Source organism: Sebastes fasciatus, chromosome 10, assembly GCF_043250625.1.
Source record: "Sebastes fasciatus isolate fSebFas1 chromosome 10, fSebFas1.pri, whole genome shotgun sequence".
Classification (NCBI taxonomy): Eukaryota; Metazoa; Chordata; class Actinopteri; order Perciformes; family Sebastidae; genus Sebastes; species Sebastes fasciatus.
In genome coordinates, this window is record NC_133804.1 from 11,810,766 (window position 1) to 11,833,739 (window position 22,974).

A 22,974-nucleotide genomic window follows, 5' to 3' on the forward strand; every position below is an offset into this window, starting at 1 on the left:
GAAATTGTACAGCTGATTGTTGTTTGTGCCTTGATTCTGTGGGTGTGTGCCAAAACCAAAACTGGTGTGACTAGTGTTGTAGAATGAGGAAACAGACACTAAATGGGAAGTGGTGTCACATAGACGCTAGGGTTTAATGATAGATTAAAATGCAATTATAACCTGACCTCTTTTCACTGGTTAAGCCTCCTTTTAGGCTCTCCAAATTTTGACAGAGCGAGGAAGAGTGTGTGTGTACGGGGATAGGGGTGAGTGAGAGAGAGAGAGAAGGGGGAGGCTTTGCCCTTGTTGTCCCAAAGAAATCATGGGAGGAGTTAACACAGCAAAACTTCCTCAGTCAGTCAGTGACATGCTGTCTGGGATAGCTTCTCTCACACAGACACACACGCTCACACACTCTCGCTGACTTAACACACGCTCTGACTTTCTTTTCTCCTCTCCTGTGCTTTTTGGGATTGACAGTGGAGAGCAACAGCAGTTTGGGCGGCTGCTGTCATCAGATGCAATTCACCGGTTAAATGGTGAATCCACACACACATACATATTCTTCCACGCACATGAAGAATGAAATGAGAGGGGAGAGCTGGCAGGAACACAGAGGTAAGAGTTGGTTTTTATTCTACTTTTAATATGTTGTCTAACTTTCTTCTGTTTAGCAGGTTTAACACTGCACTTTGTACTTGGATTGCCACATGGACCATAAAGTTGCTGTCAGTCAGGGTATAGGATGGACAGTCAATCTGTCATACAGTGATTGTAACTCTGTATTCTGTTCACTAGTGGCTTGATAATGAATGTAAATGTTTCCAAAGTCTTCTGAGGAGCAGAAAAATGAACTTGCACGTGATCATCTGAAGTCTTCTTGTGCCTCCATTCTATTCATTTTACTTCCACAATGTTTGTTTCAGTGTTGTTCAAATGCCGCTATGCAACAGTGTGGGAATCTCCCTGCAGGGAGCTCTGTCCTAGACACACAGGCATGTGAGTGAGCTAACAGGGGGTTAGTCTAAACTTAGAGTCCATAACCCCCTGTCTCATATTACTCTCCTCTAACTGCTAACTCTCGTACCACATTTTCCAAATCTACAACCCCGGTTGTACACATACACATACACAGCCACAAACACCTCAAACAACCCCCTGCTTGTCATGTATCTGAACACTGCTGACACCATGTGTTTCTCATTAGGTTGCATGCCATTGTCACGGACCGCCGAGTGTCACAATTGCAGTCTGGGCTTTTGCTGTGGTCTCAGACGGAGCTAATCGCAAATTAATCGCACATTTTTTATCAGTTCAAAATGTACCTTAAAGGGAGATTTGTCAAGTATTTAATGCTCTTATCAACATGGGAGTGGGCAAATATGCTTCCTTTATGCAAATGTATGTATATATCTATTATTGGAAATCAATTAACAACACAAAACAATGACAAATATTATCCAGAAACCCTCACAGGCACTGCATTTAGCATACAAAATATGCTCAAATCATAACAGGCAAACTGCAGCCCAACAGGCAACAACAGCTGCCAGTGTGTCAGTGTGCTGACTTGACTATGACTTGCCCCAAACTGCATGTGATTATCATAAAGTGGGCATGTCTGTAAAGGGGAGACTCGTGGGTACCCATAGAACCCATTTACTTTCACATATCTTGAGGTCAGAGGTCAAGGGACCCCTTTGAAAATGGCCATGCCAGTTTTTCCTTGCCAAAATTTAGCATAAGTTTAGAGCGTTATTTAGCCTCCTTCGCGACATGCTAGTATGACATGGTTGGTACCAATGGATTCCATAGGTTTCCTACTTTCATATGATACCATCACATCATATATAATCTTCCCTCTAGCTTTAAAACTAGTACTTTAAAACTTGGTTTCAGACTGTGTGGTCATTTATGGTAGCCTATGTGGTCATTCAGTGGGCTCACCAACCCCTGTCATTACAGGCGGAGAATCATGTGTTTGTGGCTTTAATCATATGTATATAGTGCTTATATGACACGTTAGTAATGCTGTTCACAGTGCGCAGTCATTCAGAGGAGGATGACCTTCCAGCTGACAGGAAACTAAAGCTAGTTCAACAGGTGTTCAGTAAAAGAGGGTATTGAGACTTCTTGTATTCCCATTGCATTGTTCTTACTGACAGTCTCTGTATGTTTTAAAGTGACTGTCACTGGAAACAACCGCTGCCCCTTGTGCAGCATTTCGGTGCAAACAAAAGGCCTAGCATGTGACCGCACATATCGGCCTTGAGCAGGCTGTGTTTATTAGATTAGACAGAATCTGTTGCACTTTGAGAGACAAGCAGGGGACTCTAAAGAGTGTCAGGATATGCCCCGACACGCCTTCTGCCCTGTTTACAGCTTTCTGCCTCACAAGATGAACACACACACACACACACACACACACACACAGATTCAATCATGACCCAGTCAGCCGCCACGTAAACAAGATGAAGAGACCGGTCTCGGATGAGGATGTTAGCCTCTTTGTCTCCAGCAGTGGAACGATCAGGGCACAAAGGAGGAAGATACTTTATCATTTTGTTTTCCGTGGTCAGCGATTTCATGCTTTGACAGAAGTCACATAATGCATCACTCACGGAGCATCTCTCCTTTTGTAGTATTACACCAAATTGTTTTCATCACCGTGGCATCAACTTGAAGTTTAAAGGTTTTGTCTCGTAGAGACTCAGAGATCAATGAGTTTTTTTTCCTACAGTATGTTAGATAAGCATGAAAAAAGTCAAATTCTCCCAAAAATGAAGAAGTTATAGGCAAGATGTGGGTATTTATTAGGCAGGGGGGGTCTAATGAAAGATGCTATCTACTTGCATTATGAAAAAGGTAGGTATCTAGGGTTTTCGGGGTGTGACTCATATAAGGTTCCTACAGTTCAGGACATCTAATCCTCTGCTTCTTCAATTCTGCTTCTATCCATCCATCCATTATCTGTAAACGCTTATCCTATTCGGGGTCGCGGGGGTGCTGGAGCCGATCCCAGCTGACATTGGGCGAAGGCGGGGTACACCCTGGACAGGTGGCCAGACTATTACAGAGAGACAGACAACCATTCACGCTCACATTCACACCTACGGGCAATTTAGAGTCAACAATTAATCTAGACTGCGTGTCTTTGGACTGTGGGAGGAAACTGGAGAAAAATTCTGCTTCTATTCTTTCTTTAATTGTTTGGCAACACTTTATTTTCGGCATTAACCACTATAGTTACCCTTAGCGTCACTTAAGATTTAGGCAACAAAACCACTATAGTTAGGTTTAGGAAAGAAAAACATGGTTTGTCTTAAAACTACTGTGTTCGTACAGTGAAAATGACACTGAACGTTGTGAACAGGGGACACAAATGAACAGCTGATTGTAACGTGATCCACGGGACACGAACAGCGATCTCTGGGATGGACCCACGGTGTGTCTCTTTCGCTCTTTAAACTAGGTCACAACACTCCAGGTGCACTTTCAATGAGTGTTAACTGTTGCCGTGGATGGGTTTACATTATAGTAAATGAAAGCCCGGGGCGTCTCATACCGGCGCTGAAGGGTGCCGTGTGTGGCGGTACTGAACGCCGACAGCTGCGACAAAGCCTCGGTATTTAACACCCTGGGAATGAGAACGGGCTGGAGAGTCAGTCCACCATTGAGACCACTGAACCCTATAAGTTTACATTTAGCTAAGCATAGAGCTTCAGTCTGACATCCTCTGAATAAAAAGGGTCTCCTCTACTTTCAAATATACAGTTAATTCATGTCTAAAGTGGCTCATTCATGCAAATTCCATTTCCTTTTAAATTAATAAATTCAGTTTGCAGGGCAGTGGGAGATGTGTTCTCTAAAATGCCATTAAAAAGTAGTGTATAATTATTCAAAACAAACATTTTCTCTTATTTGATCATTTCAAGCCCAATAATATTCCGATACTGATCCTTTACAGACATAGACAAAGTTTAAATATTTCCATGTTAAAGGCACTATGTTAGAGTAAAGTTTGATTGATTTAGGATTTTATTTACATCTCGTGATCCATCTCAATCATTTTCTTAACCCTATTACTCTAACCCTGTAACCTACATACTTATCATTGAGGTCATGGTATTCTCAGTACCTTATCATTAGAGCTGTTTAATGATATAGTAGCTGTCTTAAATATGTCTATCAACTCATTCTTCGCATCCTATTGAGAACTTTGTCAATTAAAGAGGAGGGGATTTGTGTTCCACTTGGCTGCTATCTAGGTTGTTATGCTTATCATTATGACACACCCTGATAAGGAACGCCACACCCGACACACTTTTCAAATCTGGCACCATCGGGGCATATCATTACCGCCTGAGAGGACACATTGTGACGGAGCATTACTGGCCAATTACGTCTGTTTACCTCCATCAAACTAGAGGCCCCCTGTCTACACTCTGTGTAGCTATAGTAGAGAACCGTTCTGCATTACAAGCTACTTCCTTCTCAGATGGTATAAAGGGTCACATGAGGTCAATGGTTCTGACCTTCACATGACGGCACATTTTGATGAATACACATCCCTCTTAACGTGATAGTGAAGCCGTGAACAATCAAAGCATTCATGGACTCACCATCCAATCTCCATTTTGGATCTCTTCTTCATGGTGACCTTACGGTGTAGGTTTCGTCCTGGTGCACTCATGTCTTCTCATATGTCAGCTACCCATCTGATGGCAGAGAGAAGAGTTGTGGATAAACTGATCCTCGATCTGTGCCACTGGGCTACTCTCACCTACCCCCCCTCTCGCTGTGACCTTGCAGCCCGTCCCTGTGTGGCATTGCCTTACAGCGGCTCAGCAATCTCCCAGCAACACACACATTGTCTTTGTGCAACACATTCTGTGCATATTTTCACTGGCACACATAGAGAACACACAGGGAAACTCTTGCTGAGGCCTTTCCCCCCTACACACACACACACACACACACTCATACCAATCGCAGAGAGTGCTTTGTGCATTCACCGACGGACTGGGCAGCTACTGAAGAGAGAGAGAAAGAGAGGGAGGCTTGGTGGGAGGAGGGAGATGGAGACAGCAAGAGACAGAGGGAGCAGACCCAGACAGATAGAGAGAAGAAGAGATATAAGATGGGACACATCCAGCAAACACTAAACTGGTGGAAAAAGACGTGAGCAGGACAGGACAGGAAAGGCATCACAGAAATAGGAAGGGAAACGGGGCTTGTCCCACAGAGAGGAAGGAGAGTTGTTGTTAAAGTGGCTGGGGGGGACTGATGGGATGGCATTGATCTCTGGGAGCTGCCGGCTCCTGGGCCAGATGGCGTCTTGTTGCTGCAGACCGCTGCTCAACTCCTCCTGCTGTGGACCGCTCATCAAAGTGTGCCTCTCCTCCTTCACAGGTCTGTCCCAGCCCGCTCTCTGCTGCTACTGCTGCTACTGTACCGTCATGAGATTCAGATAGACAGTGAGCATATAGCTCTATATACAACATGGGTAACACACTTAGCCAAGAAGGTAAAAAAGGGCATGGTGTGTGTTTCTGTGCCGTAGCAGCATGACTCGTGTGCTCGTGTTGACTCAAGCAGTCCCGTTGGTGCTAACTGTGCTCTGTGTTGTAGGATGGGAAAGAATGGGCTGTTGTCCTCTCCGGCCCTCATGTCATGTTGCATTGTGTTGCTATAGTTGTGCGCCCCATTGTCTCGTTGTGAATGCTTTGCATCCATATAATACTGTTCTGCTGTGTTTTTTTGCACTGACAAAGCATGTGGACAATGAAGAGAAGTGGCATTTTAATCCAAAACGATGACTTTTTTTGTGTTACCCTTTGGTTAACAGTATGTTCCTTTTTCATTTTAAATGGTGTGTGACTGTACTGTCTGAAAACATGTGACCGCCGCGCTGACATAAAAGTGGAGGAGTCAGCTGTGTGAGGTCTTCCTGATGTCAGTGCAGCTGTGTGTTTTCAACGTTATTGTATCCCCCCCAAACCCAAACCCTGATAACCCCTCCCTCACACTAACCAGGCTGGAACTTGAACGTTATATCTCTTTTGTTTGTTTAATACGTACAAAAAACTAAGTATATAAATCACAATACGCTGTTTTACGGCTGCTTATTTGTTTCTTTCTTGGCCAGGAGCAGTAACTTGATGGAGTCTCCTCCGCTGGTTGCCTGACAACTGCTCCCAGCCAAGAAATAGTCCGGCCCATAACCTCCAGAAATTCGCGAATTGCTGTTTTTACACTTTGATTTTCATAGTATAACATGTTCATTTGTGAGGCTTGTTTTTTTAGGTTCAGAGAGAGCTAGGCTAGCTGTTTCCCCGTTTCCAGTCTTTATGCTAAGCTAAGTTAACCGGCTGCTGACACCAGCTACACATTTACCATACAGACCTTTAGAGAATGGTATCAATCTTATCGTCTAACTCTTGGAAAACAAGCAAATACGTGTATTGCTCAAAATGACAAACTATTCCCTTTAAGATGCATTGAAATTGTATTTAAACTGTATTAAAACCTTGCAGTAATTGATTAAAAGGGAACAGAGAGGGGTTTTTTTTACGTTCATGTTCATGAACTGATTTGTTTCCCTACTTACAGACATCTCTCCTGCTGAGCTGGATGCTCTTTGGAGGGAACCACCATATACTCTTGGGGATACAAATGAACACTTCTCAGGAAATGACATCATGACTCAAGGTAGACTATTGTGCACTGAAAACACCTTAATGAATCTGAAATAATGTTGTTATAGAGTCCTCTATTAGTTTGGAGTTCAAACGTGAGGCTCATTTGAGTTGTGCTGCTGTATGAGTCGTCACAAACTGAGGAAGTGTTTGGGGACATCCTCTCCATGCACAATGGAACAAACCAGGGGAAGCCCGTCACACCACTATATACTGCAATGCCCAGCGTTTCATCTGGCTCATATTTATAGGTTTCGAAACTATTAAGATCCTGTTAATGTGGTGAGATAAAGATCAGTTACTACCTACACTAAGTCAGTGATTCCTACAACTAAATTGTAATGGATACATAGTTAAAATGGAGAGCTAAAAGTTTTGGATAAATGGTGAAAAAGCTTAAAGAACTGAATAAATGTCTGAAGCGTCCAAGTCAGCTGGACTTGGACAAAAAATCGGCTCTTACATTTTGGTCCAGACCGGCCCACACACACCACCCATCTTCGCGCTCCCCTATGCATCCCAACTGGGATACTCCCTAAAAGCACTGAAGCCGTGCAATGAGTTAAGAGGGAATCAAGGAAGGTTTAATAGAGAGGAAACATGATAAATACCTTCAACAAGCAGCGTTGCAAAATTGTATAGCCTACTCCAATGTGATGAACAGGGCTTTCCACAAGGATATGGATTTGTAGTCTGTAGAGCATGTGGGGGCAGAATTGATACAGACAGATCTCAATCATCATCAGCCCAGTGCCAAAAGGCAAGTCCGTCCACCAGGAAAGTGCCCGGATGGTCAGTCCAGCTCCGTGTAGAGTAGTATGAATGCTAACTTGACCAAATCAATCTAAATTGACAGTGCAGTTTTGTGGCTTATGGACAAAATACATCTCTGACTGTCTCTTACCGTATGAACCGTCGCCGCCTCTCAGGTCATCAGGTCATCAGGCTGCTAATTGTTCACAGAAAACTGCAAACTATACATAGAGAAGCAGCATTTAGTTACTGTGCACCACAGAGCTTGAACTAAACTACCATAGGATATTAGACTTTGACCACCATTAACTACAGGTTAAAATGTTTATGTTCTGCACCGTTTTTGACTGAACCTTAAATACTCATCTTACCCTCCTATATGCTGTATTTGTGTCTCTCTTCATAACTTTTTTAATTTCCTTTAAAGAGGCTTCTGTTCTTTTAATTTGCATTTTAATGTTTTTATTCTGCACAAATGCTACACAGATAAACTTGCATTGCCGTGCCTAACAACATCCACTTAGGTTAGGAACCACTGCCCTAATTCATCTGTTCAACCTGCAGCACACTGACCACAGATGTGTTTTCTTAGTGATTGCCATCTTGTCATCTGGTAACAACAACAGTTAAATCTCCATGGCAGTCTGGGACTTGCAGTGTAATTGCAGCTTACTTTGAACGGCCTTTTTGATGACCCTTTTGATAAAACGTTTTCTACTACACACCTGTCTGTCACACTAAAACCCTACAACATGCTGTTTAGGATACACCGGCTTAACTGACACTGGGTTGAGTTTTCTAACTTGCTATAGGGTGCATAGTCATATATGCTTGATCCAGCAGCTGCTTTTCTGATTTTGTTTCCTCTTCCATGTACAGGTGAGGAGGAGGATGGTCCCGTGTTGGAGTCAGGTGAAGGAGATGACAGCTACTGGAAGAAGAAAGAGGCCTTCTTCAGAGGAAGCACTATGTCACTGGGAGAGAAATTCTCCTCAGGTACATTTAAAGATGCTTTTCGGTGTAGACTTATAGTATGTTGCAACTGAAATACTAGCTTCAACATTAGCCAGTCTAAACTAGTTATATTTCATACGCAGACGCATTCCCCATGCGTCATATTTATGCATACTGATGAGGCACATTTCCCTACTAATGTTTTACTCACTCAGCAGTCTCGCTCCATCCATCACATTCCCCCAGGTTCTTCCTCTCAAATGGATTTAAATGGCCACACTGAGAGTCCAGTAAGAGGCCTAATAGCTTTGTTATTCCTCCGAGGACTGGCTTCACAGAGCGTCTCGCTGAAATATGAGCTCTCGTGGAAAATCTTTAATGAACTCTTGAAAGTTTTGCGTCTCTCTCGAGATATTTTCCCTTTTTACTCAATGGCTACAGACAGAAAAATACATCAGTTTATTTGTGTGATGAATTAGCAAACACATTATTTGTTTATTCCTTTAATTCTGATAGACAATGGATGTTCTTGTAAGCAATTTTTTTCTTCTTCTAAGTCTAATTGCATTGAATTTGTTTGTATTATTCCACGAGAAGAAACAATCTAATCTAAGAGTGATCGATTACACTCTTTTGCGTAGAAATTGAGCTGCAGTTCACGGGGCGGAGGCGCTCCAGCGAGGAGCCTGACCAGGCCCTACAGGAGGCGCTGCGCACCCGACTCCGAGTGGTGGAGAGCCACAGCCAAGATGTCATCCAGCTCTTTAAAGTGAGTGACACTCAGACCTGACAATGCAGACATTACAGGGGCATTACTGCACTACTCAAACCTTCTGTTATCGTAACGAAGACTAAGGTGCATTATGATATGATAAGAGGTCTTATAATGCAATATGATGCATCATTCTGTATATGTATTGTGCACTTAATGGATGATTGTTCTGCTATTGTAACATGACACTTTGTTTCTGCAGGACCTGTCTGCACGTCTGGTGTCTGTCCACGCTGAGAAGGACAGCTTCGTGCTCACATTCAAGACTGTGGAGGAAATCTGGAAGTTTTCAACTTACCTAGCATTAGGTAAGCAACTACCACCATTCTATATCTTAAAGGCCATATTTAACATAAACACATCACTTTCTTCCAACATGAAAAACTCTTTGTGTTAGGTTGGAAAAAGCAAACACTTGAATCAGAATCTGATGGCGGTTGTTGGGTTGTTTGTAGGAGGCCCCACGGTACGATATTATTACGAAACTTAAGTCATGATACGATCTTATTGCGATTTTAAACATTTTGCGACATGCTGAGTATTTGGATGTGATATATTGCGATATATTACCTTTTTTCAACTACAAATTATGCAGTTTGCCAACATCTGTTTTATTTAGTACGATACAGCTTTCACCCTGTTCATCTCAGAGTTTTTATTCACATATCTTGAGGTCAGAGGTCAAGCGACCCCTTTGAAAATGGCCATGACAGTTTTTCCTGGCCAAAATCTTGCGTAACTTTGGAGCATTATTTAGCGTTCTTCATAACAAGCTAACATGACATGGTTGGAACCAATTCCTTAGGTTTTGTAGAGTTCATATGATACCAGGATCTTCACTCTAGCTTTAAGACTGAGGCCCCTACAACCTCTGAAAGAATAGTGGTCGGATTGTTAAAAGGTCAATAGTTTACATAATAAAATATCGATACTTGACGTCTGTGTATCGATATAATATTGTCACGCAAAATATCGCGATAATATGCTGTATCAATTTTTTCCCCCACACAGTCTTAAAGGAGCAAAAGTTAAACTCTGAGAAAATACTACTGAATTTATTGTACTACATCTTATTATCATCATAGTGGTATAACAAGGTTTTGTTATTGAGTATGCAGTGATATTAGCATAAATAGCCTAATATCAGTAGTATTTGTATCTGAGTAGCATGTGCTCTATTTAAGGCTACGTGGCTCGCTGCCTGGAGAACTTCCTGTGTGATCAGTCCATCTGGCTGGACCCAGAGCTGCTCAGCGACCTGCAGATCAACGTAACAGTGGACGAGGAACATCTGGCCACCCTCTACCTCGGACTTGTTCTCCAGGAGGGTCAGTAATGTTGCGCTCTGTCATTTTATGGAAAGTCAGTGACCTTTTTATGAGCAGTTTGATTACTAACACGGATGTTAAGAGAGGGAAAAGTGAGGAATGAACTCCAATTCATGAATCTTTTAGTCAAAACCTGTGCTTTCTTCCAGACTCTAAACTGAACAGTATCCTTTGCCGTTTGGAAACTATAGTCTCACTTTGAAAGCTCTTACAATATTTGACGTATTTCTTGTCAGAACTATATTGAATCTTGTCACTGTAATTATATACTTAATCCCTTTGATCCCAATTAACAGTACGAAAGCCTCACAGAACTTTGGACAAATATAGCAATGGACGCTTTGTCATTCTACCTTATGTGCCTCACAGTGTACAGCCAGTGTCTAAAGTATTATAATGATTTCTATTTATGGCCACTACCCTTTTTTGTATTGTACAAGTGAATGAAGTTAAAACTGGACATCAGTGAAATTTAGCAATTTGCTAACTGTCTTTTATACATTATAAAATAAGTCTGCTAAAGCATAACCATGATTCTTCTTCCCTACAAGAATGTGTATTGATTTCCTCCGGCCTGGTCTACACAAACGTTACTTTCTCCTGAACATTTCCCCGAGGCAAAAAGCTTCACGGAAATGTATAATAAAACTGCAGTGCTGGCAAATAGTGATGAGAATTACAATTAACTTAATAGGGGGAGGATATAAAACATCCATCATTTTCCAGTGACTGAATTAGGGCGCACTATAAGCTGTAGCACGTTTGCTGATCTTTAACTTAAATGTGGTGACTTTTAACAACATGAAAACACTTGTGTCTGGATCACACGCTTATTTGTACAGTCTGTATATGTTTGTGAGGGGGTTTATAGAGGTTGAAACTAATAAACCCATCTCTTTTGCAGGATCCTTCTTTGCTAAGGCGCTATTCACGAGAACTAATCAGGATGAGTACGATGAAGAGCAGCTGTCGTTCCAAAAGAACGACCTGCTGATGGTGAAGGACACCGGGCAGGACGACATGTGGGAGGCCACCATGCTGTCCACTGGAAACCACGGCCTGGTACCAGTCAACGCCATGCAGCCGCTGCCTTACCCCTTCTATCAGTGAGTCACTCTGGGTTCCTCAAATGAGCCACTTCTGTCACAAATCCCTTGATTTACACTGTGATTAACACGTTTTCTGGTCAAGACTTTTAGCTGAATGAGCAAAGCTGTGCTACAGATGTGTGCACATGAGTTAAACTTGACTTCCTGTTTGGTCAGATGGTTCCTGAGGAAGTACCCAGGCAGCGTGGGATGCTCGCCAACAGAAAAGGAACAATTTGAACATTCAATCGGTAAAAATATTCTGCATATTTTCACACATAAAACATACTGTACAGTGTAGACAGTATACTGAACTCAGGTGCAGATACTTAAAACCAACTCCTCCACTGATCTGACCATGGGAGGCTGAGATGAACTGGCTGAAAAGCAGCTCAGACGCAGCAGTTTTCAATGAAAAAGCATTAAATCAGGAGTCTCTGGGGACCAAATCAGAGTCAATATTGGATTTGAATTTATCAGGAGGACACAAACATGACTGAATGAATGCTAATGTTACTCAATGTCTGCTAGATGTGTCAATAGGCATCTGTTTGGGAACATGTTGTCCATTCTTTATAAGGACATACAAATGAAATGTTGTCTTTACAACTTGTTGCCCCCAAGTGGCCAGTGGGGGTTGTAGTAGTGATTGTTTTTGAAGGAATTTCACTACTTCTCCAAAGTCAGACATACTCATGTGTCTGCGTCCGCATGCAGTCTGATGGAGCATATGCTGAGGTCAGCTTAACATAGTTCAATTGCTGGATTTTTATTGCACGAGATCAAGTAGAAGTTCCTCAAAAAAGTTGAGAAATAGGCCTAGATTGTAACTTAACCACATAATGAGCCTCATGCAGCAACATTCTCTTAAATCTCTCTTATATGTTCTCTTAATTTTCTGTTGAGAAAATATAAGAGATGTCAACTCCAGATGCACCAAACGTTCTTTCTATATCTGCTCTTACCCAGCTGTGCTGAATGAGAAATCCCACTTGATCATAAATTGGAGGCGTGTGGCCGATTGTTAATTAGCATAGGTAACGCCCCTTAAACACTATATAAGGGCAGTTATTTGCATAGGTAACGCTCACTAAACACTCCATAACGGCAGCTCTTGTGCCATGTAAAAATACCGTACTAGAATTGGAGAGATGCCACAAAACAGGCTGTAAGAAGAAGAACTTCATTATAATTATATTATAATTACTCTGAAACATATAATAGTCTAAATTTGATTATACTCCGTTTTTTTTTTTATGTTCCTCAAATTTATAACTTTTGTTTCCTTGCGTTGGACAAGTCATGGACTGTGAAAACAAGATGTTTTTTCTTATCTTGGTAAGAGTGCTCTCGACCACTAGTAACATTTTGTCTTACGTAAGAGCAGAGCGAAGATAAGAAAACATTGGTGAATCCCAGAAATCAGTGGCTACTAACAAAATAGGAACAAATAGAAACAAAAATAAGATGAAATTTGTTCTTCTATCACTTCTTGCATGAGGCCCATTGTGTTTATGAAGTCAACCATTTTACTGTGTACATACAAAGACAGAGGATAACATCAAACTTTCCCACTTCCTATTTTCCGGAACACACAGCAGTGCACAGACACAGTGGATCAATACTAATATGCTTAAGCATTATAGTGGTACCTCCAACCTGTATGCACTTGTGAAAAGCATTTCAACTTTATCATTTATATCCTGTCAATTCTTTGGCAGGATATAAAAATACATACAAAGGTATAAAGATGTACTGTGTCATCATATTCATCATCAGACAATGTGCTTACATACTGACCTTGAAACTCCTCGTCCTGTTCTCCTCACCAAATCTCTCAGTGACGGGTTCCTGTGTAGCGGTGGTCGACTACAGTCCAGTGAGCCCGGATGAGCTTCAGCTGAGTCAGGGTGACGTTGTGGAGATCCAGGGTCTACTGGTCCGAGGCCTGGACGTGTTCATAGGGACACACATGTCCACGGGTCATACTGGTTTCATACACAAGGCCCACGTCAAGCCTCTGGACACCAAACCCCTGTAAGAAAGTCATTTTGTTTTAGTTGTATAATGCATGGCATGGCTTGAACTCACTGGTCTGATGATGTTGTGCGTCAAAGCCCTTAATCTTAAAGCCACGTTAGTCGCCTCTTGTTTATAGTCTTGTGCTGATCTTTTATGAAATCCTGTTTAGTGAAGCTATCTGCAGTCTGGACGGGGGTGGACGGGGTGAGGGGGCAGAAGTGATAATGCTGCCTTTGTTTCCCTCGCACAGAGACAAATGCTTGGTCTTTCTGACCGAGGAGGAGAGGGCCATTCTGGCTCAGGTTAATCCCTGTAGCTCTGAGCCGAGTGACAGCGGCCTGCTGGATAGACTCTTCGCGTCTGACATCCGCTCTGTGTACAGGCTAGGTAAGTAAAGCTCAGTTTGTTTCCCAAAAGAGAGGTACCGTTAGTGAAAAATGTTTCCATCTCTACCCCCAACTGGACGATTAAATGGATTTTCCTTGTGTGTTTTCAGACAGACTGGACGAGTCTGACTTCAAGTACATCAGAACTCGGCCAAAACATGGTAATGCTTTATAGTGTATTGAGGAAATCAGCTCAGCTTAATGCACTAAAACAGCTTGAAGAATTAAATGTGTCTCTCGACTTTCTGTCTTCCTCCCAGATCATAAGGTCCTTCCGAGTGCCCGTCAGAGCCTCATTTCAGAGAGAAGCGCCGGGACGCCCTCATTCTTCTCCTCTCCTCGCACATCTGTCTCGCAATCCTCCACTCGCTTGTCCCTCTATCAATCCCACAATCCTCTGCCGCGCGAGGGAGAGCGCCTGTCCTTCACTCTGGACGATACGTTCAGAGAGCTGGACGAGTTCCGGGAAGACCCGCCGCTCTTCTTGGAGGAGAACAGCTGGGAGGGGGAGGACTCGGAGTTCAGTGACCCCACGTTGACCCTGCTCAACCAGGAACACTTCCAGGTCCGCACAGCCCCAGTTTATTCACTGATTTATTTATTACAGGGCCGAGCACAGAAGCACAGCTAGCAGGCATTCTTGTTTCTTTCTGGTTGTCTATTTTATGTCTATGGCAGCTGATAGAAGCAGTGTTTTTTATGAAAATTGTTACCTAAAGAAGAAATGTAGGTTCACATTTTCAGGTATAAAACAATCTAGACTTATTGGCAGAGATGCAAAAACAAGTTTACAGTTCATTAATTTAGCTGCTGTTTTGTACAGTACTCCAATCGCCACCAGATATGAAAAGACAGATCTTTGGCATGGCTTTTACTGTATTTTGACTTATCAACACGATTCTGATCGCTAAAAGCATTTGGTTGTAATATGTAAATTAATTTGGCAATATTTTGTATTTGTGTCTGTACCATTACCTCTTTTTTCCAAACACACAGCCTACAGACAATCAAGAGGCTCTTTTTCATTCTTTTCTTTGTTATAACTTTCAGGAGGACTTCTTGCCCCTGTACGACCTGCAGTACTCCTTCCTGTGGGTGACCTTCAGTGGGAAGACTGAGGATGAGCTATTGGGGCACCTAGAGAGTGTCAGGGAGAGCGCCAAGAGGATGGGATTGCACTGGGCACGTCGACGGGCATGCTTCCTCCTGGGAAGACTCTGTGCCCGCAAGCTAAAGCTCTCCCAGGTTTGTGCTTCATCTCTAGCATTAAAGGAACAGTGTGTAACATTTCGGGGGGGCTCTATTGGCAGAAATTGAATATAATATTAATAAGTATGTTTTCTTTAGTGTATAATCCCCTGAAAATAAGAATAGTTGTATTTTTGTTACCTTAGAATGAGCTTGTTTCTACAGTAGCCCAGAACGGACAAAGCAAACACTGGCCATTCGTGTTTTCATGTTTTTACGTTTTCACGCCGGCCACCGTAGTTCTCCTACACGCTTTACCACTAGATGCTGCCAGTTCTTACACTCTGCACTTTTAATATGTGTTGTAGATATGTTAGTATGCTCTATTCCTCCCTGAAGAGACAATTTAAGGCAAGTGAGTCTGTAACAACACACCACAACATACAGAACATTATCATTCGTATCTATGTTTCCTCCTGTCCTCAGGCCCGTGTGTACTATGAGGAAGCTCTCAGTGTTCAAGTGGACAGTTTCTCTGACATGCCGCTCCTCGTTGCGCTCTTCACAAACCTCACCGCCGTCTACCTGAAGCAGCGTATGACAGACAAACTGCCCCAGACTCTGGAGAAGGCCAGCGCCCTGCTTCTCTGTCTCCCCTGCCACACCTTCACCTCCATGGACGAGTTCGAACTGCTGCAGCTGCTCCTGAGGAGGTCGGTGGTGACGGCGGACAAACACCTGGAGGCTCGCATCTGCTATCTCGCCTCCACCCTCTTCCTGCTTCGCAAGAAGACCGATGACGCCCTCCCCTTTATCGAGCGACTCCAGTTCCTCTCTGTGACTCTCTCTGCCGCCGAGGGGCGTCCCATAGTTCCTCTGGACCTCAACTGGCTCCTGAGCTGGCTCTATCATCGTAAATACATGCCTTACTTAGCGCTGGCCTCTCTGAGCCTGGATTCAAGGCAAGACCACTCCCTCCACGACGCTTTCCAGAGGATTGAGTTGTTCATCAGGAACTCTGTTCGCCTGAACCCGTGCTGGAGGGAAGGAACCTCCCTGCTTCCCGCCCAGATTGTGATTTACCTCCAGCAGGCCCTGCTTATAGCTGAGCAAGAGGAGGACCTGAAGACCCAGAGGGACCTGTGTCAGGGCCTGGCCACAGTCTACCAGCAGTATGATGCTCTAGATAAGGCGGTGCACTGTGCTCAACGAGCTGTGGAGACAGGAGGTCACATCCATGAGGAGGAGGGCTTTGAGGCCTCTGTGCAGCTCGGGTGGCTGCTGGTGTTGGCGGGCCAGGCTGAGAGGGCCCAGAGTGTCCTACAGCCACTGCTCACATCTCTCCAGGTACAGCAAACATTCACCTGGATAAATGCACATCAGGGATAGTATAAACACCACTGTTCCTCTATACGAATATCTTGTGTAATCTCTCCAGGGCACTGACGGTCCCACGCAAAGAGGAGTGATCCACAACCTCTTGGCGTTGTGTCTGAGGCGACAGCGTCGCATCCCGGAGGCGGGCTGGCATCTCCACTCCGCCTTGGTGATCTCCAGGGAAAGTGGAAACCAGAGGAACCAGGCCCTGGCACTGGCCAACCTGGGCTGCCTGGCACTGGATGCGGGGGCATCTTTGGTGGCAGAACGCTTCCTGGGCAGGTCAGATATCAGTCTTATCGTTTTCCCCATAGACTGCATAGATAGAGGGAGGACGCGTATCCTCTTCCTCCCTATGTACAAAAGGAAACCAAAATATCCCAGATACAGGAGCTGCCAGCTTGAGATTTTGACGTAATTTGGAGTCTGTGCAGTATTAATTGGAGGGCATGGAGCCGCAGTATCGAGGTCCCGCCCACACATCTGCCCTGAGACAATCACAAGCCGAGCACGGCCGCAGCTTGCTAGCAGTAACCACCTAGCTGCTATGTTAGCACCACAGTAGATGTTTGGCTAGAAAGACACAATCATTAACCATAACATCTCTGTAACTGAATTTATGATTAAACTGACACATTCTATTACACAGACTCATGATGGTTATGGAAAGTTAAAGTTACTCGTACAACTCCCGAGCCTCCGGCTGCGACTACTTTACTCAGAGCAGCTGTCAATCATGACGTCTCACCCCAGCATCAAATAACTTATTAAAACCAAACCTATCAGAAAAATGAACACTTGAACATACATCAACGTGATGAGAACGACCTAAAACAGGTCCCTCTTCGGGAAAAATGTATTTGACGTGGATTTATGACCTATACTGCAGCCAGCCACCAGGGGGCAATCAAGACGTTTTGGCTTCACTTTTGGGGAGCTGTCATGTCATCCATCTTTATATACAGTCTATGGTTTTCCCCAAGGGAACTTAATGTAAAAAGAGTTTTCAAAGACTTAATTTTGTGATGGTGATTGTATTCCCAGATCCCTGCACATTTTTATGGAGCTCTCGGAAAGCCCCACAGATGAGGAGCATGTCCAGACCTACCTTTGGCTGGGTCGGAGCTACAAGGACAGGAGGAAGAATCAGGACAGCAGGACGTGTTACGAAATGGGGCTACTAATCGCTCTACATGCCAAAAACTTACACAGTGAGTACAAGTTAACATATTAAAGGAATAGTTTGTCATTTGGCCCTTAATACCCTTGTTTGCTTTCTTGCCAGAAGTTGAACGAGAAGATTGATACCACTCTCATTTCCTTATTTTAATTTTTTTAACATAAATACATGAGAGATATGATATGTGCTGTGACATTTTACAGTTGAAAACTAAACTTTTCACTGGCCCTGGTGGACAAATTATGTAATGGCAATAATGTTTCAAAACAATCCCAAATATATCATAATTCTACTGTAATTTCTTATTTATAGGCCAATACCAATATATCTGTGAAAAGCTAAAATTGGCTAATAATATCAGCTAGAACAGTGTACAGTAAAGGTCAGATTTTATATAGTTCTTATTCAATATCATAGTGTATTTAGTGTCAGGAGCAACAGGTGACATATTGCTGTGTTTTCTCATAGGTCAGATGGTGGTGGCCAAGGTGCTGAGTCGTCAGTACTCTAACATGCTGCTGTTCGGCCAGAGTGTCGTCTACTATGAGCACTGTGTGTCGGTGTCCAGAGAGCTGAAGGACAAGAAGCTGGAAGGGAAGTATCTGGAAATCCTTAGCAGCATCTACCTCTCACTCAACACTGAAAGGTCAGTTTGTGCCTCTCCTTCCCACTCACTATCCATCTTTTCCATAAAATCTATGGTTTGTGACCAAAACAGTCTCAATTCTGGATTGCAGATCATCTCGTAAATCTCTGGACTACACCAAGCAGAGCCTGAGGATTTCTATTGACCTGGGCAAGAGAGAGGAAGAGTCAGAGACCTGGCTGCAGGTGGGACGCATCTATTACCTCATCTACGAGGACGAGCTCGCTGACATGTACCTGCAGGTGAGGAGGAGGGACATCTGTTTTCATTCGCTTTTTCCTTGTTCTACCACAAAGCTAGCATTCATTGTGTGTGGGCGCTCCTCATTCCTGATCAGCAACTTTATCACCAGCCGTCAGTGTTTCAGTTTCACCATGTTTTTAGATGTTTAAATAAAATGTAACACTCCCCTGACAATCATACATATAGATTAGTTTCACATTCTAACGTTAGATATGATTGACAATATCATTTTATAAATAGGCAGCGGTGAAGACAGCCCTGAGGATGAACGATCATCACTTTGCCATGAGCATCTACGAGGAGGCGGGAGACGTCTACTTTAAAGGCGTCAGGAACCGGATGGCCTCGGTGCCTTTCTTCAGGGTAAGAGGATGAAAAAAACAAAGCTGCAATGTCAAGATGAAGTATTTTCCCTGATAAACTGTAGTACGTTTTTATTTTGATTCCGTTATTTTTTAATTCTCTGCACCAATGATCTCACTTAACGAAAATCATGCATGTTTGTTTTCAGGATGGCAGCCTGCCGTTTGCGCGGAGCATCAAGGACGTCCATTCAGAGTTCCGTTTGTTGAGTAAACTGACGGAGCTGTTAATGGACCAGGGAGAGCAGGAGGAGGCTCTGCAGTACGCCACGCTGGCTGTTGAGATCGCCAGCAAAACAGGTGCAGAGTACAAGCCATGGATGTATAAAGAGAACTGGTTACAGCGTTGGAGGCGGGGCCCCGTTCACTCCTATGAAAGTTGTTCAGTGGCGCGTGATACCAAAATGGCTCGACTTCTGCCTGGAAAAGCGCCCGATCTTCCGCATCATACAAGCATAGCCCATAGTAGAATCTGTGCCTTATCTACGGAAGCCCTAAACGGACATGGTTCAAACAGTATTTTAATGCCGTTATCTCAAGATCTCTTTATCACAAGAAAAACAAAAGGTTGTTTTCTTTTATTACATTCATTATAATGTTTGGATCAAATCAGCCGAAGGTAAATGCATTCAAACGGCTCAGATCGAGCTGACAGACTGGGTGTGTACATCCATGGCTGACAGTGATGGACTTGGGGAAGTTAGCGGAAGGATACAAGTGTGACTACGTCCAGTTTTCAAAATAAGGTGTTGACAAGTGTACATAAATTACGTAAATAAGTTTAAATAGATCATATTCACAATCAGTATATAAAACATGTTATCTGTGTACCTTTATAAAGAAAAAAGAAAATTCCAAAGGGAAATGTCATTATTCTATTCTGACAAGGACTGATACTGTCAGCCATGGATGTAAACATCCATGCCTTCAGCTTGATTTACCACATGGCCTTTACCGTTGGCTGATTTGACCCAAACATTATAAGTAATAAAAGAAAACAACACTTTTGTTTTCTTGTGATAACGAGATCTTGAGATAACAAAGCTTGTTTTCTCGAGATAATGACAGTTATCTTGTGATCTCGAGATAACAGCATTAAAAAAATGTTTGAATCATGTCGGTTTAGGGCTTCCGTAGTTAACTTTTAATGACAATGTAAAGCCAGTAGTAACGACCGTAGCGTAGCTGCTTTAGAACTACTTTGTTAACGGAGACCGTTGATGTTTTTCCTCAGGTGTGAATGTGAATGAGAGGACAGCCTACCACCGGCTGGCTACCGTCTACTACAGCCTGCAGCAGTATGAGATGGCAGAGAACTACTACCTCAAGTCCCTGACCCTCTGCTCGCCCGTCCTAGAGGGCCCAATGGAGGCACGCTACTACACCAAGGTGTACTGCCGACTCGGCAATCTCACTCTACACAAACTGAAGGTACAGGAGCCAAATATATGTCTGGGTTTGCATTTACACAAGCATACAGTAGGTTTCTGAAATAAACATTCAACTCAAATCTCCATCTTAAAGACACAATGTTGAGTTTTTCCTTGTCACCAAAATTAAACACACAAGGTTTGAACCTGCAACCACTTAAAAATCAATTGACTGGTCTTTTAATAGATGGAATAACTTGAGGAATAAACAAAATCTTATTTACCTTAGTTATAAATGTTTTGTGACAGGGTGCCCTCATTGCTTGAGCTCTCTCCCCTCATTTCCTGTCATCTCTTTCATGTCGATGCTCTAATAAAGGCATGACATTTTTTTTAAATTAGACTTTCCAAAACACTTAATGACACTGATTAATACGAAAGCGTAATGCATTCACTGTAGAAAATAATATTTGCAGAAAAACAGAGCAGTTTTTTTATCCATGAAAACTTTTCTCAGAATTACCGAGAACATGATCTCGTTAATTCAGAAAAACAGGGCAAATGTTTTTGTCTTAAGTGAATGCATTAGATTAAGGTTCATTGTTGGTAATTTTTGTAAACAGGAGACGGTTAAATGGTCTTACATTTTCAATTATGATCAGATGTGAAACACAAAATGCATTATTTTTCTCAAGTCAAACTTTTAGTCACACTTTATGTTACTAAAAATTCACCAAGAACATTTAAGATTACAACCTTTAACAAATAAATTAGTTTAATATTCAACTTCTAAAATCTTATTCTATTTTCCTTTTATATAAAAAACAAAACAAAAAAAGAACAAATAAATAAAGGCACACATTTTCACAATGTAGTAAAACATTTCTACTTCTTTCAAATGTAGTTTTCCTTATTTCATGCATGTTCCAGTCAAAATCATATATTAAAGATATAGAATAATCACATGATTGCACAGTGAACCTTGATTTTCACTAGCCTTCAAGTGTGAAGATACTAGATGAGACGTGTTCTGACCTCAGCTTTGTGCTCTCCCTTCAGGACTCTTTTGATGCGGTGGGCTACTTCCACTTGGCTCTGGCGGCGGCCCTGGAGGACCCAGCTAACCCCGAGGCTCTGTACGTGGTGTACATGAAGCTGGCCGAGATCCACGGCAACCACATGCCCGACGCTCAGCTGTGCCAAGAATACAGAGACAAAGCCCAGAGTCTGAAGGGAGTTCTGGCTGGAGAGGAAGGCGCTGCTGTCGGAGAGGATGTGAACGCAGGGCCTGGCCAAAATATGGAAGAGAGAGAAAGTTTGGCTCAGAGAAACGTCACTTTCACTTCACCTGAAAACGAAAAATGCGAAGATAACTTGAGAACGTGCATAATCCATGGTGACACAGAGGATAGATGTACAGACACTAATATTGGAGATAATCACAACATGCATCTTGATGCAGATGTGGACGCCTTTGGGTTTGAGACAGAAACCATCGCCAGTCAGGACAGTAATTTCACGGAGTCCTTTGATACAGCCAAGGAGCAGATGTCAGACTCCAGCAGTTCCACTGACACTTTACAGACTCACCACAATCAAACAGACGGGAAGGACTTTGATACCGACCACAGCGTTCTCAGTCATCATCACAAAAGTGACAACACTGACGCCCAAAACACACCCACAGACAAACAAAACACCCCCACTAAAGAAATAGACACGTATGCAGATGATGAGTACAATCAGTCTTATACTACCGAATCACACTGTTAGCATTGACGCTGATAAAGCTGTAAGTGTGGATGACTAGAGAGACAAACACTTAGATGACGTCTACACATAGTCTCCCAGTGGCACTTTATCTTCTTCACTGACATTTCCTCCGTCTGGTCACATGTTTCTTGACCAGCTCCAACGTTCCAGCCATATGGCACTTATTGTAGGAAAGATAATGTCAATACTGTTAACTTTTCAGAAAGTTAGTGACTCTAAAGCATGTGCCTTTTGTATAATATATTCTGGGGTTATTATACAGTGCATTGTGCCTGTAATGTATGTTTTCTAATTATGTTTTTGTATCTCTGGAAGATATGACTCAAACATAAAGAATGGTATTTTGTATGGTGAATGTTTATTTATGCTGTTGTTTATTAAAATATGGGAGAAATACGGTGGCTTTGAGGTGCAAAACACAGCAACATTGGACCAAACATGAACAAATCAGAACACAATGAATCAGTAGAAACTTTAGGGAAAACACAATTGCATGTACATAAAAAAAACAATATATTATTGTCGCCGGCCTCCTCGCCGACGACATCCATGTTGTCAGGTTGTCCATACATACGTCCGGTTCATTCTTGTGAATGCAATATCTACAAATTTGGCACAAACGTACACTTAGACTGAAGGATGAACTGTTTCGAATTTGGTGGTCAAAGGTCAAAGGTCAAGGGCTCTGTGACTTCTGTCCCATTCTCGTGATATCTCGGGAATGACTTGAAGGAATTTCTTCAAATTAACACAAACGTCCACTTGGACTCAAGGATGAACGGATCAGAATTTGTTGGTCAAAGGTCACTGTTGCCATAACTCAAGAATTAATTTGCCAATTACGACAATTTC

The 22,974-nt window shown here is 42.8% G+C and overlaps 1 protein-coding gene across 3 annotated transcripts; it reads left to right on the forward strand.

The window, feature by feature from the left end:
- Positions 1–93: 93 nt before the first annotated feature.
- Positions 94–22,518, forward strand: sh3tc2 (SH3 domain and tetratricopeptide repeats 2). Of its 3 annotated transcripts, XM_074648160.1 has the most exons (23): positions 462–600; positions 5,395–5,509; positions 6,595–6,693; positions 8,313–8,429; positions 9,029–9,156; positions 9,362–9,467; positions 10,344–10,487; positions 11,392–11,593; positions 11,753–11,826; positions 13,417–13,612; positions 13,848–13,984; positions 14,094–14,144; positions 14,244–14,548; positions 15,034–15,228; positions 15,658–16,518; positions 16,610–16,830; positions 17,593–17,759; positions 18,197–18,374; positions 18,466–18,616; positions 18,858–18,980; positions 19,129–19,279; positions 20,214–20,410; positions 21,409–22,518. In XM_074648160.1, exons 2-23 carry the CDS (start codon positions 5,485–5,487, stop codon positions 22,120–22,122), a joined length of 4,542 nt encoding a protein of 1,513 aa, XP_074504261.1. In that variant the 5' UTR covers positions 462–600; positions 5,395–5,484; the 3' UTR covers positions 22,123–22,518. The 3 variants fall into 3 exon arrangements, with proteins under 3 accessions (XP_074504260.1, XP_074504261.1, XP_074504259.1); XM_074648159.1 differs by lacking the exon at positions 5,395–5,509 and having other exon boundaries at positions 94–600; XM_074648158.1 differs by lacking the exons at positions 462–600; positions 5,395–5,509 and adding an exon at positions 5,152–5,394.
- Positions 22,519–22,974: the final 456 nt, after the last annotated feature.